At 52.6% G+C, this 23,892-nt stretch overlaps 2 protein-coding genes across 10 annotated transcripts in view; one reads left to right on the top strand and one right to left on the bottom strand.

Annotated features, from left to right (window-relative positions):
* The window catches only part of RBM6 (RNA binding motif protein 6), a 119,720-nt gene extending 117,923 nt beyond the window's left edge, over positions 1 to 1,797 (bottom strand). For 4 of the 5 annotated variants that reach the window (XM_062200914.1, XM_062200916.1, XM_062200917.1 and 1 more), the window contains exon 1: positions 1,640 to 1,797. The gene's annotated coding sequence lies outside the window, so the exon portion shown is untranslated. The remainder of the gene's footprint in view (positions 1 to 1,639) is intronic. The other variant, XM_062200915.1, reaches the window with a different exon arrangement.
* A 7,256-nt stretch (positions 1,798 to 9,053) lies between these two features.
* Positions 9,054 to 23,010, top strand: MON1A (MON1 homolog A, secretory trafficking associated). 5 transcript variants are annotated; one of them, XM_062200909.1, is made up of 6 exons: positions 9,054 to 9,286; positions 18,809 to 18,948; positions 20,098 to 20,583; positions 21,052 to 21,817; positions 22,510 to 22,657; positions 22,756 to 23,010. In XM_062200909.1, exons 2-6 carry the CDS (start codon positions 18,822 to 18,824, stop codon positions 22,894 to 22,896), a joined length of 1,668 nt encoding a protein of 555 aa, XP_062056893.1. In that variant the 5' UTR covers positions 9,054 to 9,286; positions 18,809 to 18,821; the 3' UTR covers positions 22,897 to 23,010. The 5 variants fall into 5 exon arrangements, with proteins under 5 accessions (XP_062056893.1, XP_062056894.1, XP_062056895.1 ...); XM_062200910.1 differs by lacking the exon at positions 9,054 to 9,286 and adding an exon at positions 13,404 to 13,690; XM_062200911.1 differs by lacking the exons at positions 9,054 to 9,286; positions 22,756 to 23,010 and adding an exon at positions 15,846 to 16,023 and having other exon boundaries at positions 22,437 to 22,523.
* Positions 23,011 to 23,892: the final 882 nt, after the last annotated feature.

Genomic DNA, 23,892 nt, shown 5'->3' with positions numbered 1-23,892 from the left:
ATTCAGCCCACAAAGCACTGTTGTTAGAGCATTATACATTATACAAACTTCACAAAACTTATAAGGTGGATAATTTATTAACCTCCATTCAGATAAGGAAATTGAGGCACACAGAAGTTAGGTTAATTTGCCCAATGTTAATAAATTATTGAGGGGGACAGAAATTGAACCACTATCAGATCTGAGTCCCACAGTGTGACAGTTACGAAGATGACACCCAATCAAAACCTGTTAACCAAGCAAAGGAGATGAACGTTCTGGTGGAAGCCTAACCGAAAATTTAATTCCATGTACTTGGAATGTAGTTATAAAAAAATTTTTTGCAATAGTTTTAATCCCAATACAACTCACAATCAGATCATTAGTTATCAGTTTAAACATATTGTCAGAAGAGCATAATCTCATTCAAATCTCTGCAACAAGTCTAGAGAGTACATTTATAACCTCCCCTTGACATTTATAACTTCCTCCTTTGTCTGAAAAGTTACAAGAACCTAGGATCCTAAAGGCAACAAAAATAAACTCATGTCTAGTAACTGTCCAGAGACCTGGTACCTATCCTATCGGTCAGGTACTACTTACCCGGACCCGGTTCACATTCGACTCTGCGTTTCACCAAAATGTGAACTCATCATGAGTTACCTCCCCCCACCCCAGTCCTATGGTCACTCACCACTTCTTGATACCTCTCTCTACAGTCTTAAGTTTGGTGATGGCGATATATTTAAATCATTCACACTGGTGGCATTACTCAACAGGAAGTTGGAAACTAGCAGGGCACAATCCAGAGTTCAGAAAATGAACCAGGTGACCAGGTGCATCAGAGTCTACTGAACTCCTTCACTTCGATCCAGCTACTCTGACCTTCACAAACCAATCTGGGATGTGCAAAAAAACACAACCACCCTCGCAATTTTCGTGCCGCACAAAACAGAGGTCTTTCTTTTTTTATTAAAACAAAACAACGCAGTTCCCAGCTGAATACAGAAGCACAACATTAATTCTAAAGTTAGGAGAAAAACATACATGCAATGCCAAAAGGAATCTAAAGCTTGAATACGTGGAAACATCGCTCCCCTCCCACATTCGCTCAACGGGCGCAGAACCCACCAGACTACTCCCCCTCCTCCAGGTTCGACGCCTCGCCGGCCAGGCTCCAGCCCTCGCGCCCTCCGTGCGGCCGAGCGCATTCGCGTCCGCCCAAGTCTGAGGGCGAGGCGACGCGCTAGGCACAAGAAGGGCGCTCTCTCTAACGATGCCTCAGAACGGAACCAGAAGCAGAAGAGAGGGAAGAAGAAAATAACCCGCCTGCAGTTCGGCCGCCCAGCAGCATCCAGCCGCAATCACGCGCCGGCCCCGTCCCCACAGCTGGCCAGTCCGCCGCGGGACCGGTCATTCTACAGCCCCGCCGGGCCCCGCCCCGGGCCCGCGACCGTTCCGAGGCGTTCCTGCTTCGGCAGCACCTCCCTCACCACACCGCCGCTTGGCTCCCTTCTTTCCTAGCGAGGCCGCGGCCGCCCCGCGACACCGAAGCCGCAGCCTCCAGACCGCGCAGGCCCAAGCCGTCCGGAGAGGCCCCGTCCACTGGCTCTTTCCCCGCAGGTCCCGGCACGCCCTCTCTCCCACAGCGGGTCCTTACCGAGGCAGCGTAGCCTCTGAGGCCCGCTCCTCCTTCTCCTCAGCCGCCACCGCCGACACAGCGCCGCGGAGACCGGAACTTCCTCCCCGCCGGGCCGCTGTTTCCACAAAGGCTCCGCGCCACCGCCTTCCCCGCTCGGCCCGCCGGGAGATGGAGTACAGCCACAGGCCCCGCCGACTCCACTCCCGCCATGCTCTGCGTTGGGGGCGGGGCTTGCCGTCTGGGCGGGACGTAAGGGCACGCTACTCGCCGCCATCCAATGGGAGGGCGCGATTTCCCGCCCCGGTTCGTGGAGCCTGCTGGGGGTTGTGGTTTGCCCTCTGCCCTACAGCGGCTCCTCCTCTTGCGCTCTCAGAGTTGAGTAAGGCGTGCTTTTCCTTTCCAAGGTTTGCTTCCTGCCAGGCTCGCCCTCAGGGCCCTGGCCTGCCTAGCTCGAGGACCTTTTATTGTCCATTAGTGTGGAGGAAATGGCAGGCAGCCTCTTTGGACCTAAAACCTAAGTTATCGAGGGCAAAAAGGCAGCTGGCCATGCACCCACAGAAGGCCCGGTCTCCCAGCCCCGCCATTACAGGAGACTGAGGGCAGGTACAAAAAAAACAAAACAAAACAAAAAACACTTGGAGAAGCAGCAGGCTTTTCTCCTTTTCCACCTGGTGAGTTACCAAGTTAGGTGTGCCCAGCTCAAGAATACCAGGCAGGGGCCAGCGTTACGGAGCAGCGAGTTAGGCCACGGCTTTCAAAGCCTGAAGGCTGGGCTGCTCCTCTTTCCATCCAGCTTCGTGCTGATGCGCCTGGGAAGGTAGCAGATGATGGCCCAAGTGCTTGGGTTCCTGCCACCCATGTGGGACACCAGGATGGAGTTCCTGGCTCCTGGCTTCGACCTGGTGCAGGTATCTCTCTCACTCACTATCAAAATAAAAAAAATATTTAAAAAACAAAACAAACAAAAAGCAGATCCTGAACCCAAACCCAGGCATTCTGATATGGAATGTGGGGACCCCAACCTACTTTTTTTTTTTTTAAGATTTATTTATTTATTTGAAAGAGTTACAGAAAGAGGGAGAAACAGAGAGAGGTCTTCTTTCTGCTGGTTCACCCTCCAAAGCGATGACTGTTGGGGCCATTTGGGTAGTGAACAAGCAAACAGAAGATCCCCCCCCCCCCAATCCCGTCTGTGTGTGTGTGTGCCATTCTGCCTTTCAAATAAATAAATCTTTTATAAAAGAGTGGGAGGATATGTGGTCAGGGCAGTATGGAGGGAGGCAGTCTCCTCCCATACCTTATAGGCTGCTGAAATGAGTTTGCCTTCTGTAAGGAGAGAGATGGCAAGGTGTGAGAGGGCTCTGAACAGAGGAATATTAAACCTGACTTCCAGGTTAACAGGATCCCTCTGGCTGCTGTGTGGAAAACAGACCTAAAGTGGGATGGGACAGAAGCAGGACAACCAGTTTTAAGGCTATTGCTATAATCCAACCACAGAGCAATGCTGCTTATATCAGAATGGCCACAGTAGAAACAGAGGCATGTTGAAATGGGATGAGGGAAGAATTGGAAGGATGTAGGAGGAACAGTTTTGGTGGAAGAGCAGGAGCTCAATGTTAAGGTAGGTTGTTTTCAGTGTATGGCAGGCAAGTGAGTAGTGGAATTCAGGATAAAGGTCATGGCCAGTGATGCCAATCTGGGAGATAGTAACACATTTCTAGTGTCTAAAGCAGTGTGCTTACATGAGATGACCAAGGGGTGAGTATGATATAGATGGAAAAGCAGAGTTTGAGCCCTAATCCTAAAGCACACCAAAGCTCAGAGGTTCTGAGAAGAGGAACAGTTAGAACCATCAGGACTTTGTGCTTCTCAAACTAGATCATTTTCCATGGGTCTTTCCCTTACCAATAGTACTTTATCCTCTTAAGTAGTATAAGGAATGAATTCTTCTTGCTTTATCCCAATTTCCTTGGATAATAATTATTACCCTTTAATCATACTATGTGCCTCGCATGGTGCTGGCACTTCATTCATGACTTGGTTTAATCTTCGCAATAACTACATGACATTATCCCCGTTTATAGTTTAAAAAAAAACAAAGTCTGGAAAGATGTAAATAACTTAGCACAGTTGGAAAGGGTAGGTTGAGAGGATTCTAACCCAGGTCTGTCCCGTGAGAAAGCTCATGCTCCTAACTACTTTCCCTGAGATGTTTATTGAGGGTTTGCAGAGCAGGCATCTGCATGTTTTATTTTTCTTGCATACCTGAGCTCACAGTATTTGTAAGGGTTATGTATTTATTGGTTTATTTATTTTGCTGCCGAGGATCAAGAAGTAAGAGTTGGCCGGCGCCGTGGCTTAACAGGCTAATCTTCCACCTTGCGGCGCCGGCACACCGGGTTCTAGTCCCGGTTGGGGCGCCGGATTCTATCCCGGTTGCCCCTCTTCCAGGCCAGCTCTCTGCTATGGCCTGGAAGTGCAGTGGAGGATGGCCCAAGTGCTTGGGCCCTGTACCCCATGGGAGACCAGGAGAAGCACCTGGCTCCTGGCTTCGGATCAACGAGATGCGCCAGCCGCAGCGGCCATTGGAGGGTGAACCAACGGCAACAAGGAAGACCTTTCTCTCTGTCTCTCTCTCTCTCACTATCCACTCTGCCTGTCAAAAAATAAAAAAATAAAATAAATAAATAAATATAGGAGACAGATAATCAGATGATACAAAATCATGGGTGAAATTTCCCAACAAAGCAGGAAAACCAGCTACCTTAGGAGGTACTGCAAAGTGATAAAGGCAGGAAGGAAAATGTCTTTAGAATTTCCTGAGAGGGACTGGAGTTTGTAACAGCAGTTAAGACACCAGCTGCATCCCCTGTCAAAGTGCATGGGTTTGGGTCCTGACTCTGCTTGTACTTCCAGCTTTCTGCTTGTATGTGCCCTGGGAGGTAGAAGGTGACCGCTCAAATACTTAGGTTCCTGCCACTCACATGGGAGAGCAGGGTTAAGTTCTGGGCTCCTGGCTTCAGCCCAACCCAGCCCCAGCTTTTGCTGGCATTTGAGGCAGTGAACCAGTGAGTGAAAGTTCTTTCTACCTGGCTTTCTCTCTCTCTCTCTCTCTCTCTCTCTCTCTCTCTCTCTCTCTCTTTCTTTCTCCCTCCTTCCCTCCCTCCCTCTTCAAATAAAATTAAAGTTGACAAATCAACGTTACAAAATTTTTAAATAATTTCTGGGGTTTGTGGGCAGGTGTTTAGGTATTTAGACTAGCTGTTAAGGCACTGCTTAGGATGCCTGCCTTCCATATTAGAGTGCTTAAGTTCAATCCCAGGTCCACTTCCAATTCCAGACCTGTTATTCACATAAGCAACAAACCTGGGAGAAATTCTCTCCCTAGAAGGCAACCGCACACATTTGTGTCATTCCACAATGTCAGACTTCTCAAACGTACACAGACAACTCAATTATAGCAAAAGCACAGGTTAGTCAACAATACTTATCACTCATATCAAGCAAAGAAGGGAGGAAGGAGTAGGAGAACTGTCTGGGATGCTCTGGTCACAGGCAGGCAGATGTCAAGTCTGTTCAGGTTATGGTTCCTCTGGGTCAGCTTGCTTGCAGAGTCACTCGGAGAGTGCTTCCCAGCAGCTACCAGCTGTCAAAGGTGAGTAAATAAAAATTCTGAAAATTTTCCAGGAGGGGCTGGCACTGTGGCGTAGTAGGCTAAGCTTCCACCTGCATCACCGACATCCTTTATGGGCACAATTTGATCCCTGGCTGATCCACTTCCTATCCAGCTCCCTGCTATGGCCTGGGAAAGCTGTACTTGAGCTCCTGCACCCATGTGGGAGACCCAGAAGAAGCTCCTGGCTCCTGGCTTCAGATCAGCCCAGCTTCGGCTGTTGTGGCCATTTGGGGAATGAATCAGCAGGTGGAAGACCTTTCCCTCTGTGTCTCTCTGTCTCTGTCTCTCTATAACTCGGCCTTTCAAATAAACAAATAAATCCTTTAAAAAAAATTCCAGGAACAGCGCGGTGCGCCGGCCGCAGCGCGCCTACCACAGTGGCCATTGGAGGGTGAACCAACAGCAAAAAGGAAGACCTTTCTCTCTGTCTCCCTCTACTGTCCACTCTGCCTGTCAAAAATAAAAAATAAAAATAAATTTAAAAAATTTAAAAAAAAAATTCCAGGAAAGGACACTATTCTTTTCATTAGCTGAGAATATTTCACATTAGGTGTCTTCTGTTCTATGAGGGGGAAACTACTAAAGACGCTGAGTCATTAAAGAATTTGCCCTGAAGACCAGGAAGAGTCACCTGGCTCCTGGCTTTGGATCAGCGCAGCCATCTGGGAGTGAACCAACGAAGCGGAGACCTTTCTCTCTCTCTCTCTCTCTCTCTCTCTCTCTCTCACTGTCTATAACTCTACCTATCCAAAAAAAAAAAATTTGCCCCAAATCACACAAGTAAGATAGCAACAGGGCCGGCAACAGAGCCCAGCCTCAGGAAACACTTGTCACAACCTCACAGTTCTTCAGGTTCTGAAATCTCCACTAAAGCTATGAAAGAATAGAAATCTGGGGAAGAGAAAGAGGCCTCACTTGCTCCAGCCCCCGCTGGTGCTCACCACTTTATTGCAGAGATCCTGTGACCACCAGAACAGACAAAACAGAAAACTGAGGCTTTCAGGAGCCCCCGCCTGGAGGACTCCAGGAGGTGCATGGCAGCAAATCCTGTGAGAGTGCAAAGTCCAAGGCTCAAAGCAGCATCCTATAGAACAGTAGAGCCATTATGGGAGTGAGGTGCATTATTCCAAAACAGGATGATGTATGTATTTTGGAATTTCATCAGCGAAAGGTGATCCATAGGAAAGGGCCCCAATATTCAAGTGTAAGTCAACATATGGGGTTAAAACAAAGTTTTAATAACAACCTTAAGATTTTCAGTATGTGTGTAGCTGGTAAAGCTACAGCCTGCAATACTGGCATCCCATAGGGGTGGTGCTGGTTCGAGACCTGGCTGCTCCACTCCTTTTTTTTTTTTTTTTTTTGACAGGCAGAGTTAGACAGTGAGAGAGAGAGAGATAGAAAGGTCTTCCTCTTCTGTTGGTTCAGCCCCCAAATGGCTGCTACGGCCAGCGTGCTGCGCTGATCCGAAACCAGGACCCAAGCACCTGGGCCATCCTCCTTTGCCCTCCCGGGCCTCAGCAGAGAGCTGGACTGGAAGAGGAGCAACTGGGACAGAATCCGGCACCCCAACTGGGTCTAGAACCTGGGGTGCCGACGCCACAGGCAGAGGATTAGCTAAGTGAGCCGTGGTGCCGGCCTGATCCAATTCTGATCCAGCTCCCTGGTGATGCACCTGGGAAAGCAGCAGAGGATGGCTCAAGTGCTTGGGCCCCTGCACCCACGTGGGAGACCTGGAAGAAGTGCCAGGCTCCTGCTTTCGGCCTGGCCCATCTCCAGCATTTGTAGCCATTTGGAGAGTAAGATGTGTGTGTGTGTGTGTCTGTGTGTCTTCCTCTCTCTGTGTAACTCTTTGTTTTTTAAAAAGATTTATCTATCTATCTATTTATTTGAAAGTCAGAGTTACACAGAGAGAGGAGAGGCAGAGAGAGAGAAAGAAAAAAGAGAGAGAGAGAATCTTCCATCCTCTGGTTCACTCCCCAATCGGCCACAACAGCCAGAGCTGTGCCGATCTGAAGCCTGGAGCCAGGAGCTTCTTCCAGGTCTCCCATGCAGGTGCAGGGGCCCAAGGCTTTGAGCCATCTTCTACTGCTTTCCCAGGCCGTAGCAGAGAGCTGGATAGGAAGTGGAGCAGCCAGGTCTCAAACCAGTGCCTATATGGGATGCCAGTGCTTCAGGCCAGGGCATTAACCTGCTGCACCACAGCACTGGCCCTTTGTGTAACTCTTTCAAATAAGTAAATATTTTTTTTAAAAGGCTGTCAGTAGTAGTGACATGGTTTGTTTTGTGAGTGTGTCCTAGGCACAAACGTCAACCACATGCAGATAGATACACAGCCACTTGCTTTGCTAAGTAGTTGTAATACTCGCAGGTGACAGTACTATGGGGGAGCTAATGGATGTCAACATGGAGATGGTCAAGAGGTCTGATTAGGCAGAAGACTTTTGACTTGCCTCCTATGGCAGTTCTGTGGGAATGTAACTTCTGGTTAATGACGCACAGAGACTATAAGGTCTTCTTGGCTTAAACTTAGAACATAATAATGTGAGCAAAGCTGTATAAATTAAATTTACCCGAAAGGAGGGAAGCTGGGTTCCTGAGCTAGTGAGGAGAGAAAATACCAACTCACGGTGATTGGAGAGGTTTAGTTCCAGCCTCCTCTCCATCCCAAGGGAACGAATGATGATCAGGGCTTTTTTTCACAGGTTCTTACTAACCGGGGGGGGGGGGGGGGGGGGGGGGCGGAGGGGACTAGAGAGCTCCACGCAAAGCCATCAGCCACAGGCCCCTGTTGTGGGGCAGCCACCCCAAGCCACCAGGAGACGCTCAGGGCAGGCAGAGCGCTTCCCCAGCTCCAGTGTGGGGCACAGAGGGGACAGGGGACTGCCTTGGGGGTACCTGTTGGAGTGGAAGGGAGCATTGTAATGGTGATTTCAGAATTTTTCTTCATCACAGAGCTGTTGGGAGAATTAACACGAGGCTACAAATTAGTTGCTTCAGAGAAAAAGGTGAGCACTGTTTTGGTCAATCTCTAATTTTGCTTCTTTCAACTGTTCACCAAAAACAAGGGCCATTTGGGGAAGCCTGTTGTTTTATTGTTTGGCTTCTAGGAAATGACAAACAGAGGCTCTTTGCTCTGGCAAATCGCCTGGGGAGCTCCTAAAGCACTACCAGTGCCTAGTTCCCCACCCACCCTCACCCTCAACCCAGCCCAATCCAATCTTTATCTCCAGGGAGGGTGTCCAGGCATTACTGCTTTTTAAAAAGTTCCCTATATGCAGCCAGAGTTGAGAAATGGCATTCTAAAACGTGGTTAAAAAACTTTTTTTTTTTTTTTTTAAGTAACGGGCTAATTCGGTTTTCGCACATGCCCACATCCTACACGGCCCCTGTGGCTGGGCCCACTAACGACATTTATCCGGCCCGACACGGGCACTGCCCTTTCACTGCCCCTGGGGAAAACCGCACCAGCGCCCTTTTCTCTCCCTTGGAATAAACCTCCAGTGGGCTTGGACCGAGGGGTCCGACGGTCCAGGTCTGCGGTCCGCGCGGGGGTTTGGGCTCCGGGGAGGCGCCCGGGCTTTCGGGACAGGTGAGACGGCGATGCAGGGCGAGGCGTGCCGCGACCAGGGCTCGGCCGGGTTCAGCGGCCGCGCACAGTCCCAGCGGCGCCGCAGGCGGCCGAGCACCGCAGACTACATTTCCCACAATGCACCCCGGGGGCGGGCCAGGTCGGGCCGAGCGGCTGGAGCCGGGCCTCGGCGGCGAGAGGCCGGCAAAGGCTGTCTCCCTGCGCTGGCGGACGGGTGGGGGGCAGCGGGAGGGCTCGTGCCGCTTGCTGTGGCCATGTCCGTGTCCGCAGGGGGCCTTGGCCCCGCGACTCTGCGGCCCCAGGCCGAGCCCGGCCGGACACCCCCACTCCTCCGGGGGTCCGGCGGAGAGCAGTGACCTGCACCCCGTGCGCGTCCTGGGCCCTCCCGAAGAAACAGGTGAGTCTGTCTGCCAACCCACGTGACCTGGGGGCGCAGGAGACTGGAGAGCTGTCATCTTTGGAGGGAGGGACTTGAAGATTGGGGGTTCCTGACGTCTCCGGTACCAGTTCCGATAGAAGGACTGGGTCTCCCTGGAGTCCCTCAGCGGCTGGCCCCCAGCTGGGAAATGCAAAAAGCGAGGCCTGGAGCCCATCCTTTGGCCGAGAGGTTGACGTCCGGTAGGGGACAGTGGTCAGATCGGATTCACTCGCCAACACACACATGTTCAGCCCTGAGTCCTCTCAAAAAATGACAGAGGTGACTTGTAGGGTGAGAGGGCAGGAGCTGGGTCTTGGGTCTTGGGACTTTGGGACTTTGTTCTCAAGGGTGCACTGGGCCAGATAAGTGGGCTGCGCCTTGTCCTGGGTGAGCCACTCTTCTCTGGGCTGGAGTTCCCTAGGGGAGCGTGAACAGCCTTTGTCAGGGAGGGGAGTGGCCACCAGAGATGGCAGGGACCAGGCTAGGCTCGCAGCATGGAGTGACTGGCTTAGTGCTAAGCGGCTACAGCACAGCCTCCCAGATAGGCCACTCCCCAGAGGGTCAAGGCAGGATGCAGCATTGTCCGACGAGCGAGCGGGGAGAGGAGTAAGGGTGGTGGAGAGCCAGTAGGGAGGGGCTCTTGCAAGGCTCAGCCTGCTCCAGGGCCACTTGAGGGAGGTAGGAATATCGGAAGGGCACATTGAACCAACCTGTTTGGTGACATTGTGCACAGGCACAGGGGGCCGCTTCTAGGAGAGATGGCAACTTCTGGGGGTATCTAGACATGCTGCTACAGAGGAGTCCCCGTAGGGGCATCTGAGGCTGCATCTCAAAGACTTCCTTTGCCTAGCAGCTGCAGTGGGGGCTGGGGTGGATTCTGGTGTGATTCACTCAGGCCCCTTGCCTGAGTTTCCAGGGTCAGTCTCCAGAGAGTGGTCCTTTTGCCCAGACCTCCAGGCTGAGCTGGAAGATGCTAAGGCGTTGCATGATCTCAGCTGGCAGAGGAACTGTGGTGAAGGCAGCGTCTGTCTCCCACCAGCGGACCCTACCCTCTGATCCCCATGCAGTTATCATGCTGGTACCACTCATGAAGCCCACGAGGGACCAGGGGAGAGTGGGCCCTCAGGAGAGGCATAAGCATTGTAGTCCTTGTTTGGGTCTTTGAACCAGAACAACACATAGCAGGGACACACGGCAGACCAAGGAGTTAAACTTGGGAGAGACTTCCCAGAGTAGCAGAGAGCCAATGGTGCACTCTCACAACCCTGGGGCCGGAGAAGAGCCAGTTGGTCTGGAGGAATGCCTATTCCTAGGCCCACGCACACCTCTGTGGCCAGGCATTACAGGAGGGTCACTTGAGGCCACAGCTCACATGGCTTCACATTTGCCCAGACTGTTTACCTGGGGCCCCTGGCTCAGACTGAGCAAACTCTCAAAGGACTGATTTACAGGACAGAGGTGACTGGATCCCTATGTAAATGCACTCACACATGGTGTGACTAATAAGTAAAAAGAATCGTGATGTGCTAATGGCAGCAGTATATAAATGCCTACTCTGTGCCAACGTAGCCAAATTACATGAATTATCACATGTAATCCTCTCACTGAAGAATCAGTACTGTCACCATCCCCATTTTGTAGATGAAAAAACCAAAACCTTCAAAACCAAGCCAAGTTAATCCAGGTCCTACGGACTGCAGCCTCTGTACCTGACGAGGTCTAAGGACAAGTCTTCCCCACTAGGAGGGGTTTCCAGAGGCCACCTCAAAGGTGTGATGGACCTGGGTGTTCTTCACAGATTTTTTTTTTTTTTTTTAAAGGCAGAGTGGATAGTGAGAGAGAGAGACAGAGAGAAAGGTCTTCCTTTTTGCCGTTGGTTCACCCTCCAATGGCCACTGCGGCCGGCGCATGGTGCTGATCCGAAACCAGGAGCCAGGTGCTTCTCCTGGTCTCCCAGGCGGGTGCAGGGCCCAAGGACTTGGGCCATCCTCCACTGCCTTCCCGGGCCATAGTAGAGAGCTGGCCTGGAAGAAGGGCAACCGGGACAGAATCCGGCGCCCCGACCGGGACTAGAACCCAGTGTGCCAGCGCCACAAGGTGAAGGATTAGCCTGTTAAGCCACGGCACCGGCCTCTTCACAGATCTTTCTACTTGCTGCCAAAGATGCTGATCTGCCCAGTGTTGACTGGACTCCTCCTGCATGTGGTGCTGACACTCTGAAAGTGGTGGCAGTCACAAGGGGATCTTCAGCACAGAGCACTAGCCCAGGGGGAGGGCTGAGGAGGAGAGCTCCTGCGGGAGGGCCTCTCTGGTAAGGTGGCACTTGAGCAGCACCCTGCGGGAAGTGAGGGAGTGAGTCTCGTGGATTTCTAGCCCCAGCGGTGAGATAGGCCAAGTGAGGGTGGGGACAGCTCGGGCAGTTCAGCAGGGACAAAGTCCTGAAGCGAAACTCAGGTTGCTTGCGGAAAGCCATGAGGCCAGTGTGGCTAGACGGAAGCAGTTAGTGGGGAGCCAGGTATCAAGTGGAGCCTCGTGCTCTACTGTGAGAAAATCGGCCTTCTCGCCGAGAGGGGAGGGCCCATGCTGAGCTGTGAGCAGAGGAATGACAGGACATGTTTCACTTGAGTGCTCTGGGAAGTGGGGAGACTGGTTAGGAGATTGTTGCAACAGTCTCCTAGAGAGCTAATGGTGGCTTGGACCAACGTGGTAGTCCTGGAGGTGAGAAGTGGTCACATTCTGGGGACAGGCATCTCCCACTGCACATCAGTAATCTGTTCCACGAAAGCCGGCCCCGTTCAGTGTGGAATCACTAACGTAGTGTCTGTTTCTGGTTATTTTTAAAAAATTTTACCTGAGAGGCATAGAGACAGAGAAGGATCTTTCATCTACTGATTCACTCCCCAAACACCCAGGGCTGGGCCAGGCTGAACTCCATCTGGGTCTCCCTCATGCGTGGCAGGGACCCAAGTACTTGGGCCATCGTCTGCTGCCTGCCAGGCAGATGAGCGAGAAGCTGAATCCCGGCCACTCCTCTATGGGACGCTGGTGTCCCCATCCACGACAACCACTCCTAGATCAAGTTTTCATAATGTAAATACACCTTTTTTCTATGTAAACATTAGTGAATCAATATAAGTCTGACATACTAGTTATCTATTGGGGTAACATAGTATCCCCAAACTTAGCAGCCTAAAACAACAGTATTCATTTTCTCAGACAGTTCCTATGAGTCAGCCCTTTGAGTGCAGCTTAGGGATGGTTCAGGCTCAGGGCCTTCTATGAGGTTGTAATCATCTGAAGGTTTGACTGGGTCTAGACCAGGTGTGTCCAAGGCAGCTCGCTCATGGGACGGGTGAGTTGGCACTGGCTGTTTGCAGGGGGTCTCATTTGCATGACTGTGAGGGTGTTTCTGTGGAACTGCCTAGAGTCCTCACAGCATGGCCAGTAGCTTTCCTTGGAAAGAATGAGCCAAGGTAGCAAGTAGAAACCACAATGTCTCTTATGACCTAGCCTCAGAAATCCCATATCTTTATTTTCACAGCATCCTGTGTTTTCCTAGGTCAGCCCTGCTGAGTGTGGGAGAATACACAGGTACCAGGAGGTCACAAACACTGGAGACCTGTTGAAGCCTGGCTGCGATAGTTGGATATTAAATAACAAAAGGCATTCTGTGGGGAAATTATTAGTTAGCGGGACATTTTGCTGGGTATGCCTGTGTCCAGAAGTGCAACTGAGTGTTTGGTGGTGGTTTGGTATACCGGTGTGGAGGAAAAGAGAGCATAGGGGATGACTCCCAAGCTTTTTGTTGAACAGCTGAAAGAATGAAATTGCCTTTCAATGAGATGGTAAAAATTATGGGAGGCACAACTTTTTAAGAGAACAATCAGGAGTTCAGTTTGGGGCATATAGCCTTGAGATAACATCAAGTAGATGATTAAATCTGCATAATTCTAGAGGGCAGAAGAGAGATTGGGGCTGGAAATAAAAGTTGGAATCATTAACGTGTAGATGAAGGTTTATTTTATTTTATTTTTTAAAATTTTATTTATTTATTTGAAAGGTAGAGCCAGAGAAAGAGAGAGAGAGAGATCTTTCATCCACTGGCCCTCTCCGCCAATGGCTGCAACCACCGGAGCGGGCCAAAGCTGAGAGCCTCCTCTAGTCTCCCACCAGTTGGACCATCCTGGGCTGCTTTCCCAGGTGCAGCAGCAGGGAACTGGATTGGAAGCAGCTGGAACAACAATCAGCACCCATATCGGATGCCGGTGCCGCAGGCCATGGCCTTAACCCACAGTACCACAGCACTGGCCTCTCTCTGAAGTGTTTAAGAGCTGCTAGTCACCTCTAGCTATGTCTTCCACTGCCAGGTGATGTCGAAGGCAGGTCAGTAAAGTTCTAAGAGCAGGAGTCCTGAATCTCTGCTTGGAAGGGAGAGCTCTGAGTTGCTACCAGACCCTCAGGAGAGCTCACGTGAGCATGCAGTAAGCCTTCGTGTGTCAACCTCTACTCATGACTTACACAGCATAGCTTAGCCCACCTGACTGTAACAAATTCCAAATATGATTTGCTATTTTGAAGGGTTGGTTTGTTACAAAGGGTAGCAGACGGGCCAGCACTGTGACATAGCGGGTAAAGGCTCCACTTGCAGTGCCGGCATCCCATTTGGGTGACAGTTCGAGTCCCGGCTGCTCCACTTCCAATCCAGCTCTCTGCTGTGGCCTGGGATAGCAGTAGAAGATGGTCCAAGTCCTTGGGCCCCTGCCCCCATGTGGGAGACCCAGAAGAAGCTCCTGGCTCCTGGCTTCGGATTGGCTCATCTCCAGTCATTGTGGCCATCTAGGGAGTGAACCAGCGGGTGGTTCTCTCTCTCTCTCTCTCTCTCTCTCTCTCTTTCTCTCTCTGCCTCGCCTCTCTCTGTGTAACTGTGACTTTCAAGAAAAATAAATCTTTAAAAAAAAAAGAGTAGCAGAAAGATGGGGCAGTAGCTTAAGAGGAATGTAGAGGTAAGAGGAAGTTGGCTTCTTTTTTAACTTTTTAATTAGAGTAAAACAAACATACAGACAAGTTCACAAATCCTAAGTAAATAAGCTCCTTGACGTAGGAAGGGGTTAAGTTCCCATAATCTGTTGTTGGAGATAACATAAGTCGTAAGTCGAAAACAAGCTTAATACACTTAAGCTCGTAGCTCAGTAATGCAGTACGCTGTTAAGTATGAATTGTTTACCCAGGACTGTGTGTCTGACTAGGAGCTGCTGTGGCCCAGCATCAAGAAAGAATGTAGGCCGGCGCCGTGGCTCAACAGGCTAATCCTCCGCCTTGCGGCGCCGGCACACCGGGTTCTAGTCCCGGTCGGGGCACCGATCCTGTCCCGGTTGCCCCTCTTCCAGGCCAGCTCTCTGCTGTGGCCAGGGAGTGCAGTGGAGGATGGCCCAAGTGCTTGGGCCCTGCACCCCATGGGAGACCAGGAGAAGCACCTGGCTCCTGCCACCGGAACAGCGCGGTGCGCCGGCCGCAGCGCGCTACCGCGGCGGCCATTGGAGGGTGAACCAACGGCAAAAGGAAGACCTTTCTCTCTGTCTCTCTCTCTCACTGTCCACTCTGCCTGTCAAAAATTAAAAAAAAAAAAAAAAAAAAAAAAAAAAAAAGAAAGAATGTAGGATTGCATGTCACTAGCCTGGGAAAAGACCGAAATTCAAAATTTAAAGTGTGGTTTACTGAGTGTGTATCACTTCCACACCATCATAAAGGTGACACATCGTAAGTCAGGGACTGTCTGTACAACTCTGTGACTATCACACAGTGGACACACCCACAGGAGTGTGTTTTGAAGACAGGAAATGTCTGCACGTTGGCGATGGACGGGGGTGGGGGGTAAGGGGACACTGATGATCTAGGAGAGAGGGACAGCTGCTGGTGTAGGAGGGCGGGGCTGAGCTCCGGCGCACCGTGGAGGAGTTAGCCACAGAGGCACAGGAACAGCTCATCGTTAGTAAGCAGAGGGGACACAAAGGCTGGCAGATGGGGCGCGGTGGCGGTGGCAGTGGCGGTTTATGGAAGTCCTCTTTGGATCCACAGTGGAACAGAAGGCAGGGTCACCTGTTGATGGTTCTGTGAGCGTGAGGGAAGGAGATGATAAAAGTGAGGAGAGGAAAGGTATGAAGTTGTTGACTAGGAGAATGGGAAGGTGAATAGATGTGGAAATGTTGAGTGTTGCCATGTATGGCAGTGGTTCTGTACCCTCGCCCCAGAAAAAACCTCTCCCAGTCCAGGAGACAGGTCCAGAAATCCTGGCTGCAAGCCTGCTACTGCCCAGCTTACTTGCTGCTCAGGCATGGGCAGACTAATCTCTGGGGACACGCTGCATAGCAGTGCAGAGCCATCTCTGGCTTCTAGGATAGCTTTGCAGTCTACAGGCTTCTCATGTGGCCTTTTTTTTTTTTTTTAAGTGTATTCATTTTTATTTATTTGCAAGGCAGAGTGAGAGTGTAAGAGCAAGAGAAAGAGAGATCTTCCATCTGCTGGTTCACTCCCCAAACGCTCACAGCAGCCAGTGTTGGGCCAAGTGAAGCCAAGAGCCTGGAACTCCGTCTGGATCTGCTGATGGGCGGCAAGGACTCAAGTACTGGAGTCATCATCTGCGCCTTCTTGGCACGTCAGCAGGACACTGGATCAGAAGGCAGAGGCAGGACTCAATGCCGGCCACTCCAGCGTGGGCTGTGGGTGTCCCACACTGCCATGCCTTGACCTGTGTCTTCTAGCTCAAGACCTAGACATGCCTTAGTTTCCTTGGCACCCACTGGCCTGGGTTCAGTGCATCTCTCAGTCGTTTTGGATTGCTCCTCTCGGTGCCTCCTCTGGTTCTTTTTTTTTTTTTTTTTTTTTTTTTTTAAGATTTATTTATTTATTCGAAAGGCAGAGTTACAGAGAGGTAGAGGCAGAGAGAAAGAGAGAAATCTTCCATCTGCTGGTTCACTCCACAAATGGCTACAATGGCCAGAGCTGGGTCAGTCTGAAGCCAAGAGCTAGGAGCTTCTTCCAGGTCTCCCATGTGAGCGCAGGGGCCCAAGCATTTGGGCCATCTTCCACTGTTTTCCCAAGCCATGGCAGAGAGCTGGATCACAAGTGGAGCAGCCAGGTCTCGAACCAGCACCCATATAGGATGCCTGAACTACAGAGAGCAGCTTTACCTGCTATACCACAGTGCCAGCCCCACCTCCTCAGGTTCTTATTGGGGGCATGCAACCTTTTACTTTGATCCATCATCAGACAAGGCAACCCATACCTTTGCCTCATGGGCTCTAACCCTTGCTAGGAACTGTAACTCTTGATTATTCTGAGGGATAGGATTACTGGCCTACAGAATCTCTTCGTAATCTCTCCAGCAGTCTTCCTTTGGTTCTACTCTGTACAGTGATGCTGTTGATCAGTGCTCAATTCCCAATTGCCCTGTAGTGCTCAAGACTCAATGCAGGAGAGGCCACCAGGCCAGATAACAGGATATAGCCCCTGCCTCCCTACCTATCTGTTTTGCACATTGAGCTTCTCTAAAATATTCATGTGAAAAAAAGATTCTACAGCTTAAAACAAAGATGACAACAGTAAGAAGAACTTAAAAATCAGCGTTTTGGGCAGCTACACAGGAGCTACCATATGCATCCAGAGATTTTTTTTTTTAAGATTTATTTATTTATTTGAAAGTCACAGTTAGAGAGAGGAGAGGCAGAGAGAGAAAGAGAGAGAGAGAGAGGTCTTCCATCCACTGGTTCACTCCCCAGATGGCCACAACAACCGGAGATGCGCCGATCCGAAGCCAGGAGCCAGGAGCTTCTTCTGGGTCTCCCACGTGGGTGCAGGGGCCCAAGAATATGGGCCATCTTCTACTGCTATCCCAGGCCACAGCAGAGAACTGGATCGGAAGTGGAGCAGCCAAGACTCAAACCGGTGCCTGTATGGGATGCCAGCACTGCAGGCCGGGCTTTAACCTGCTGTGCCACAGCACTGACCCCCATAGAGGGGTCTTGACTAGCATGTTAATCACTAGGCTAAATGCCTGCCCCTCCATGAACTTTTTGAAGGCTTCTTATATTCATAGATTTCAAGTTTTATTGTACCACATTAAACTTACTTTTTAAAAAAATTATTTATTTATTGAAAGGTGAAGTGACACACAGGGAGAAACATGGGGGGGGGTGGAAAGAGACAGACAGACAGACAGACTGGTGCTGTGGTGTAGCGAGCAAGTAAAGCCGCTGTCTGAAGTGCCAGCATCTCATTTGGGTGCTAGTTCAGGTCCCGGCTGCTCCACTTCTGATCTTGCTGATCCCTGCTGAAGTGCCTGGGAAAGCAGCATAGGATGGCCCAAGTCCCTGGGTCCTTGCACCCACGTAGGAGACCTGGAGGAAGCTCCTAGCTCCTGACTTCAATCTGGCCCATCTCCAGTTGTTGCAGCCATTTGAGGAGTGAACAAGCAGATGGAAGATCTCTCTCTCTCTCTCTCTCTCTCTCTCTCTCTCTCTCTCTTTCTCTCTCTGTGTGTGTGTGTGTAACTATGCCTTTCAAATAAATTTTTAAAGAGGGAGGGAGATATATTTAATCTGTTGGTTCACTCTCCAAATGGCTGCAATGACTGGGGCTGGGCCAAGCCAAAGCCAGGAGCCTGGAACCCCATCTGGGTTTCCCAGTAGGTGGTAGGGGCCCAAACACTTGGGCCATCTTCTACTACTTTACAAGGCGTATTAGCAGGGAACTGGATTTGAAGCAGAGCAGCCAGAACTCAAACCGGCACTTTGATGCCAATGTCTCAAGCAGCAGCTTAACCCACTATGCCACCATGCCATCCCCTAAATTTAACTGTTAATTCTGTATTTCCACTAACTTTTTGTAGTATCTGCATACACTAAAAAAGATGCTAAGTGGTAGGATAATGGTAACTTTTCTTTATATTTGTCTGTGTTTGCCAAGTTTTCTATAATGACTGTAGAAAAGGAACAAGATACTTAATTTTTATTTATTTATCTATTTATTTATTTTAAAGATTTATTTATTTTGTTTGAAAGGCAGTTACAGAGAAAGGGAGAAAGAGAGATGTCTTCACACCCCAAATGGCTGCAACAGCTGGAGCTGGGCCAGATTGAAGCCAGGAGCTAGGTGCTTCCCCAGGTCTCCTACGTGGGCACAAGAGCCCAGGGACTTAGGCCATCCTATGCTGCTTTCCCAGGCACATCAGCAGGGAGCTGGATCGAAGTGGAGCAGCTGGGACTGGAACTGGTGTTCATATGGGATGCCAGCACTGCAGCTAGTGGCTTAACCCAGTACACCACAATACCGGCCTCAATACTTAATCTTTTAGAAGGGAATACGCAACACCCATTCCCCAGGGATTTGTGTTAGTGGGGTCCTAGTAACGGATACTTTTCCTGTACTGACCGCTGTCCATTATGCCAGTGACACTGCCAGTAGCACTTCCCCATAGCCCCTGGTGATCATTTGTTTGCCCCACAGGAGAGCCCCAAGGATGGCTGCTGATATGCCGAGGAAGAGAAGCAGCGAATGCCCTGATGGCACTTTGGCTCCTTCTGATGGACAGAATGTGGAGAGAGCAGAGAGCCCCACCCCAGGAATGGCCCAGGGGATGGAGCCAGGTATGGGCAGAGTGTGCTGCCCCAGCCAGCTGAGAGCTGGAGCAGCCCCCCGGGACCTGGGATCCCCAGCCACTCTTTCCTTCCTACTCATCCGTACATGTGTTTAGTTGTGCTGGGGCTCCCGTAGGGAGCTGGGCCCCGTCTGCATCTGGCCTTCCTCTCACTTCACGTTGCGCTGACCTCTGGCTGCCACTGTGGGCTCTCCTCCTGTTTCCTGTGTCTACAGAGCACCGCTCTGGCTCCTTCTCCCCTCTTCAGCTCTCTGCTTAAATGGCATAAGATAGGCTTGCCCTGAGCACGCACTATATGGGATGCATAAAATTATTTTGTAATTTTATGTATGTATTGTCCATTTTTCTCTTCCATGAGATAATGAGCTCTTTGACCATGGGGCAGTCATATACTTAAGGCCTGAAACAATGCTGAACTCATCCTGGAGACTCAAAAATCTATCTGCCATCGGCAGAGGAAGACTAGCACAGGCGCTGCCGGGAGAGCCCCAGGCTAGCAGAGCCCTTACAGTGGAGTCAGCCAGGAGCCGAGGCCCGGGGCCAGTAGGGGAGGGAGATTCACTGCATGCGGGAGGGGCTCCAGCCACAGGCGAGGTTCTGGGCATACAGCAGTGCACAACCAGGTCTCCTCCTCTGGGGGCAACTGTTGCACTGAGGAGGAGGGGAGTAACTGGCAGGGGCCACAAGGAAGTCACAGAGGGAGAGGTGATCAGGTGCCTGGGGTTGGAGGTTAGGAGAGGAGGAGCTTCCTTGTGTGACAAGCATCCAGCCAGCAGGGACAGAGCTCCTGAGATAGGTGGGGGCATGCTGAGGGTGTCCAGAGAGCAGGTGGGGGGCAAGGGGGCGGGCAGCAGGATGGGAGCGAGAGAGGTAGGCACTGCCAACTGCCACTGCTGCCATGAGGGGTCTGGGTCTGATTTTGGTGTGATGGGAGGAGACTGGTGGTCTGACCGTCACCAAGAAGCATGGCCCGTGGCAGACAGTGGCAGGAGGGGATAGTGGTTGGCCCCGTCAGGTCAGGCCGTCCTCCTGACCCTTCTAGGACAGGCAGTCCTGCTGAAGTGACCAAGGTAGACACCTTGCTGGTGAGAGCGTCTGCCAGCAGCCACCTCTAAGCACCAGTGCTTTTGGCCTACAGGTGCTGGGCAGGAGGGTGCCATGTTCGTCCATGCCCGTTCCTACGAGGACCTGACTGAGTCAGAGGATGGGGCAGCTTCTGGGGACAGCCCCAAGGAGGGTGCTGGGGGTCCCCCACCACTGCCTGCAGACATGCGCCAGATCAGCCAGGACTTTAGCGAGCTCAGCACCCAGCTGACGGGTGTGGCCCGTGACCTGCAGGAGGAGATGCTGCCAGGAAGCTCTGAGGACTGGCCAGAACCCCCAGGGGCAGCTGGGCGAGCCGCCACGGAGCCCCCGAGGGAGGGCACAGACGAGGGGGGTGAGGAGGACGCTGCGGAGGCCTGGCGCCTGCACCAGAAGCACGTCTTCGTGCTGAGCGAGGCAGGGAAGCCTGTGTACTCCCGCTATGGGTCTGAGGAGGCACTCTCCAGCACTATGGGGGTCATGGTGGCCCTGGTATCCTTCCTCGAGGCAGACAAGAACGCCATCCGCTCCATCCATGCAGGTGAGCCACCTGGAGAGGGGCTGGGGAGGGCTCCCCTGGCCACGACAGAGGACAGGTCCCTCTCACCGCTGGCCACATGGGACTATGGTAAGGGCCAGAGGCTGCCCGGCCGCGGGCCTTGCCATCGGAGAGGGTGAGAACCGCCTGGGGAGGTGACCAAAAACAACCACAGACCCAGGTCTTGGGCCCCACGTAAGAATGTGTGTTTTTCTCAGGAGCTTCCAGGGCATCAGGGGATGCCAGTGTGTGACAGGGACAAGCCCTGAGCCCTTAGGGGAACTGGGTGATGGGCTGTTGTTTTTTAATCCGCAATGTCCTATAAACCCCTACTGGGAGCAGAGCTCTGAGCTAGCAAAGAATGTGGAAGGTGAAGGGATGCAGAGGAAAATGGGGCTCCCAGGGAGCTGGGAAAGGCCAATCCGTCTTCTGGGAGAGGGGCTGAGGCTGCCACCCCTGCCCCACCCTCAGATGGCTACAAGGTAGTGTTTGTGCGCCGGAGCCCCCTGGTGCTGGTGGCGGTGGCCCGCACGCGGCAGTCCGCCCAGGAGCTCGCGCAGGAGCTGCTCTACATCTACTACCAGATCCTGAGCCTGCTCACCGGGGCGCAGCTGAGCCACATCTTCCAGCAGAAGCAGAACTACGACCTGCGGCGCCTGCTCTCCGGGTCCGAGCGCATCACCGACAACCTGCTGCAGCTCATGGCGCGAGACCCCAGCTTCCTGATGGGGGCGGCGCGCTGCCTGCCTCTGGCTGCGGCCGTGCGCGATGCCGTGAGTGCCAGCCTGCAGCAGGCGCGCGCGCGCAGCCTGGTCTTCTCCATCCTGCTGGCCCGCAACCAGCTCGTGGCCCTGGTGCGCCGCAAGGACCAATTCCTGCACCCCATTGACCTGCACCTGCTGTTCAACCTCATTAGCTCCTCCTCCTCCTTCCGCGAGGGCGAGGCCTGGACACCTGTGTGCCTGCCCAAATTCAACGCGGCCGGCTTTTTCCACGCACACATCTCTTACCTGGAGCCTGACACCGACCTCTGCCTGCTGCTGGTCTCCACCGACCGTGAGGACTTCTTTGCCGTCTCTGACTGCCGCCGACGCTTCCAGGAGCGCCTTCGCAAGCGCGGAGCTCACTTGGCACTGCGGGAGGCGCTGCGCACGCCCCATTACAGTGTGGCGCAAGTGGGCGTCCCTGACCTGCGTCACTTCCTCTATAAGTCAAAGAGCTCAGGACTCTTCACCAGGTGAGGGAGGGCCACGGGGGCAATACTTCAGGGAGACTGGGGTGTGGGGAGCGGGGAGCCAATTGATCCTGATCCTAGGATGCGGCCCTGAAGCTGCCCCTCCCTGTGGGAGTGGACTGCCATGCTGTGTCTGCTTCACTCTGGCGCCAGGGACCCAGACTTCTCATCATCCCACGGGCATATACCTCTCTTCTTCACTATCCGGAAGGCCTGGAAATGCCCAGTGTACCCAAGGAAGGAGGCTGGACCAGGCAGTCTCCCTAGGCCTGGAGCAACACTGGGTCATTTTGATGCAGTCCAGGGTGCTGCTGCCTCTATCAGCGGAGGGGCTGGGGAGACAAGGCAGCTCCTGTCCTCCTTTTCCCACCTGTTGCCCCAGAGGATTCCCAGCTCACCATTTCGCTACTCCAGACCTGTCACTCTTAGATGCCCGAACTCACCTTGGCCTCTCCAGGGGTGACCAAAGACCTTGAACTTGGGGGTTGGAGATGGGAGGAGGCAGGGCTTCGGTCTGGATAGGTACAGCCCTGTCTGGGCAGTCTTCTGTGGTAGGAAGAAAACGCCGTGTCCTAGGGGAGCATCTGGAGGGTAGGACACATGGTGGCATCTCCCTGGCTAGGAATAGGTGATTCTAGATCTCCAGAGAGGGCAATGGAAGTCACTCCTTTGCGAACCCACTACCCCACCTGCAGCCCTGAGATTGAGGCCCCGTATACCAGTGAGGAAGAGCAGGAGCGGCTGCTGGGCCTCTACCAGTACCTGCACAGCCGCGCCCACAATGCCTCCCGCCCACTCAAGACCATCTACTACACGGGCCCCAACGAGAACCTCCTGGCCTGGGTAAGGTGGCCCTGGGATGGGCTGGGCTTCACGGAGGTCCCTGGTAGAGGCCACAAGGATGCCCAACCTAAATGACCACACTTTTCCCCCTCCTCCAGGTGACAGGCGCCTTTGAGCTCTACATGTGCTACAGCCCCCTGGGGACCAAGGCGTCAGCTGTCAGTGCCATCCATAAGCTGATGCGCTGGATCCGCAAAGAGGAAGACCGCCTCTTCATCCTCACACCCCTCACCTATTGATGGGAATGCCTGGGAAGCCATGGAAGCCTACAGATGGGGCTGGCCTCTCTTGCCCAGCCAGCAGGCAGGGACTGTGGTTGGTGTGTGCATTAAAGTGCTTTGGGAAAGACACTTGTGGAGGCCTGTCTCTAGTTCCTTCACCTGTCCACTCTCACTCACAGATGCTAGATCCTCGTCGCTAGCCACTGTGCATGCTTTGTCCTACATAGGAGTGTGTGCACGTTTGAGGCCCTCTCCCCCTACCCTTACACCAGCATCAAACTCAACATTCACAGTTGTTCCCTGGGCTGGGGGTGTTTTGGTTCAGCCGTATGTAAAGGGCTCTACTGCCTTGCCCTTGGCCTCCTCCCCTCCAAACCCTGACACCTGCCTCTGTCTCATCCCTGGATGGGGCCTCCAGCTGCACCCCTGAAGACCACCCAGCCACCTTGGAGCCTGGCTGTGGCTGAACTGAGGGCGAAAGAAATGGTCAAGTGTGGGAAACCTGAGCCCCAGCATGGGAAGGAGGCCTTGGTGAGGCGTCTGTGTTCGACCCAGGAAGATTCAGTGTCCAGCCTCGCTGTAGCACAGGCCTCTGGGAAACTGCGCAGACCTTCCCATGAGAGGGCTTTCTCCCTCAGCTCCCCTACCTCAGCCAGTGTGTTGCTCAGGATGGTGCCCAAGAATGAGCTGGGGGGTCTGAGAAAGGCAGGAGTAAAGGCCAGTGCCAGTGGGAACATGGCACCTCCCTGGTCACCCTGTCCCCTGCCATGGCATGGCCAGATGCACGTGGGGCCCTGGGCAAGTTCCAGGAGGCACAGCAGTGAAGGACCAGCTCCAGTCACTCTCCCAGGCAACCTTCTTTAGGCAGAGTCCAAGGCACAGTGCTGCCAGGGGGCTCTCCCGGTTTGCCACAGCCTAACTGTCTCATTGTGTGTGGGTAATGAAAGATCTAGGGAGTAGTTGTGGGGACAAACCCTGTGCTGAATGTGGTCTTGACTGTCAGGATCAGCCTCA

Source organism: Lepus europaeus, chromosome 9 (assembly GCF_033115175.1).
Source record: "Lepus europaeus isolate LE1 chromosome 9, mLepTim1.pri, whole genome shotgun sequence".
Classification (NCBI taxonomy): domain Eukaryota; kingdom Metazoa; phylum Chordata; class Mammalia; order Lagomorpha; family Leporidae; genus Lepus; species Lepus europaeus.
This window is presented reverse-complemented; position numbering and strand designations above follow the sequence as displayed.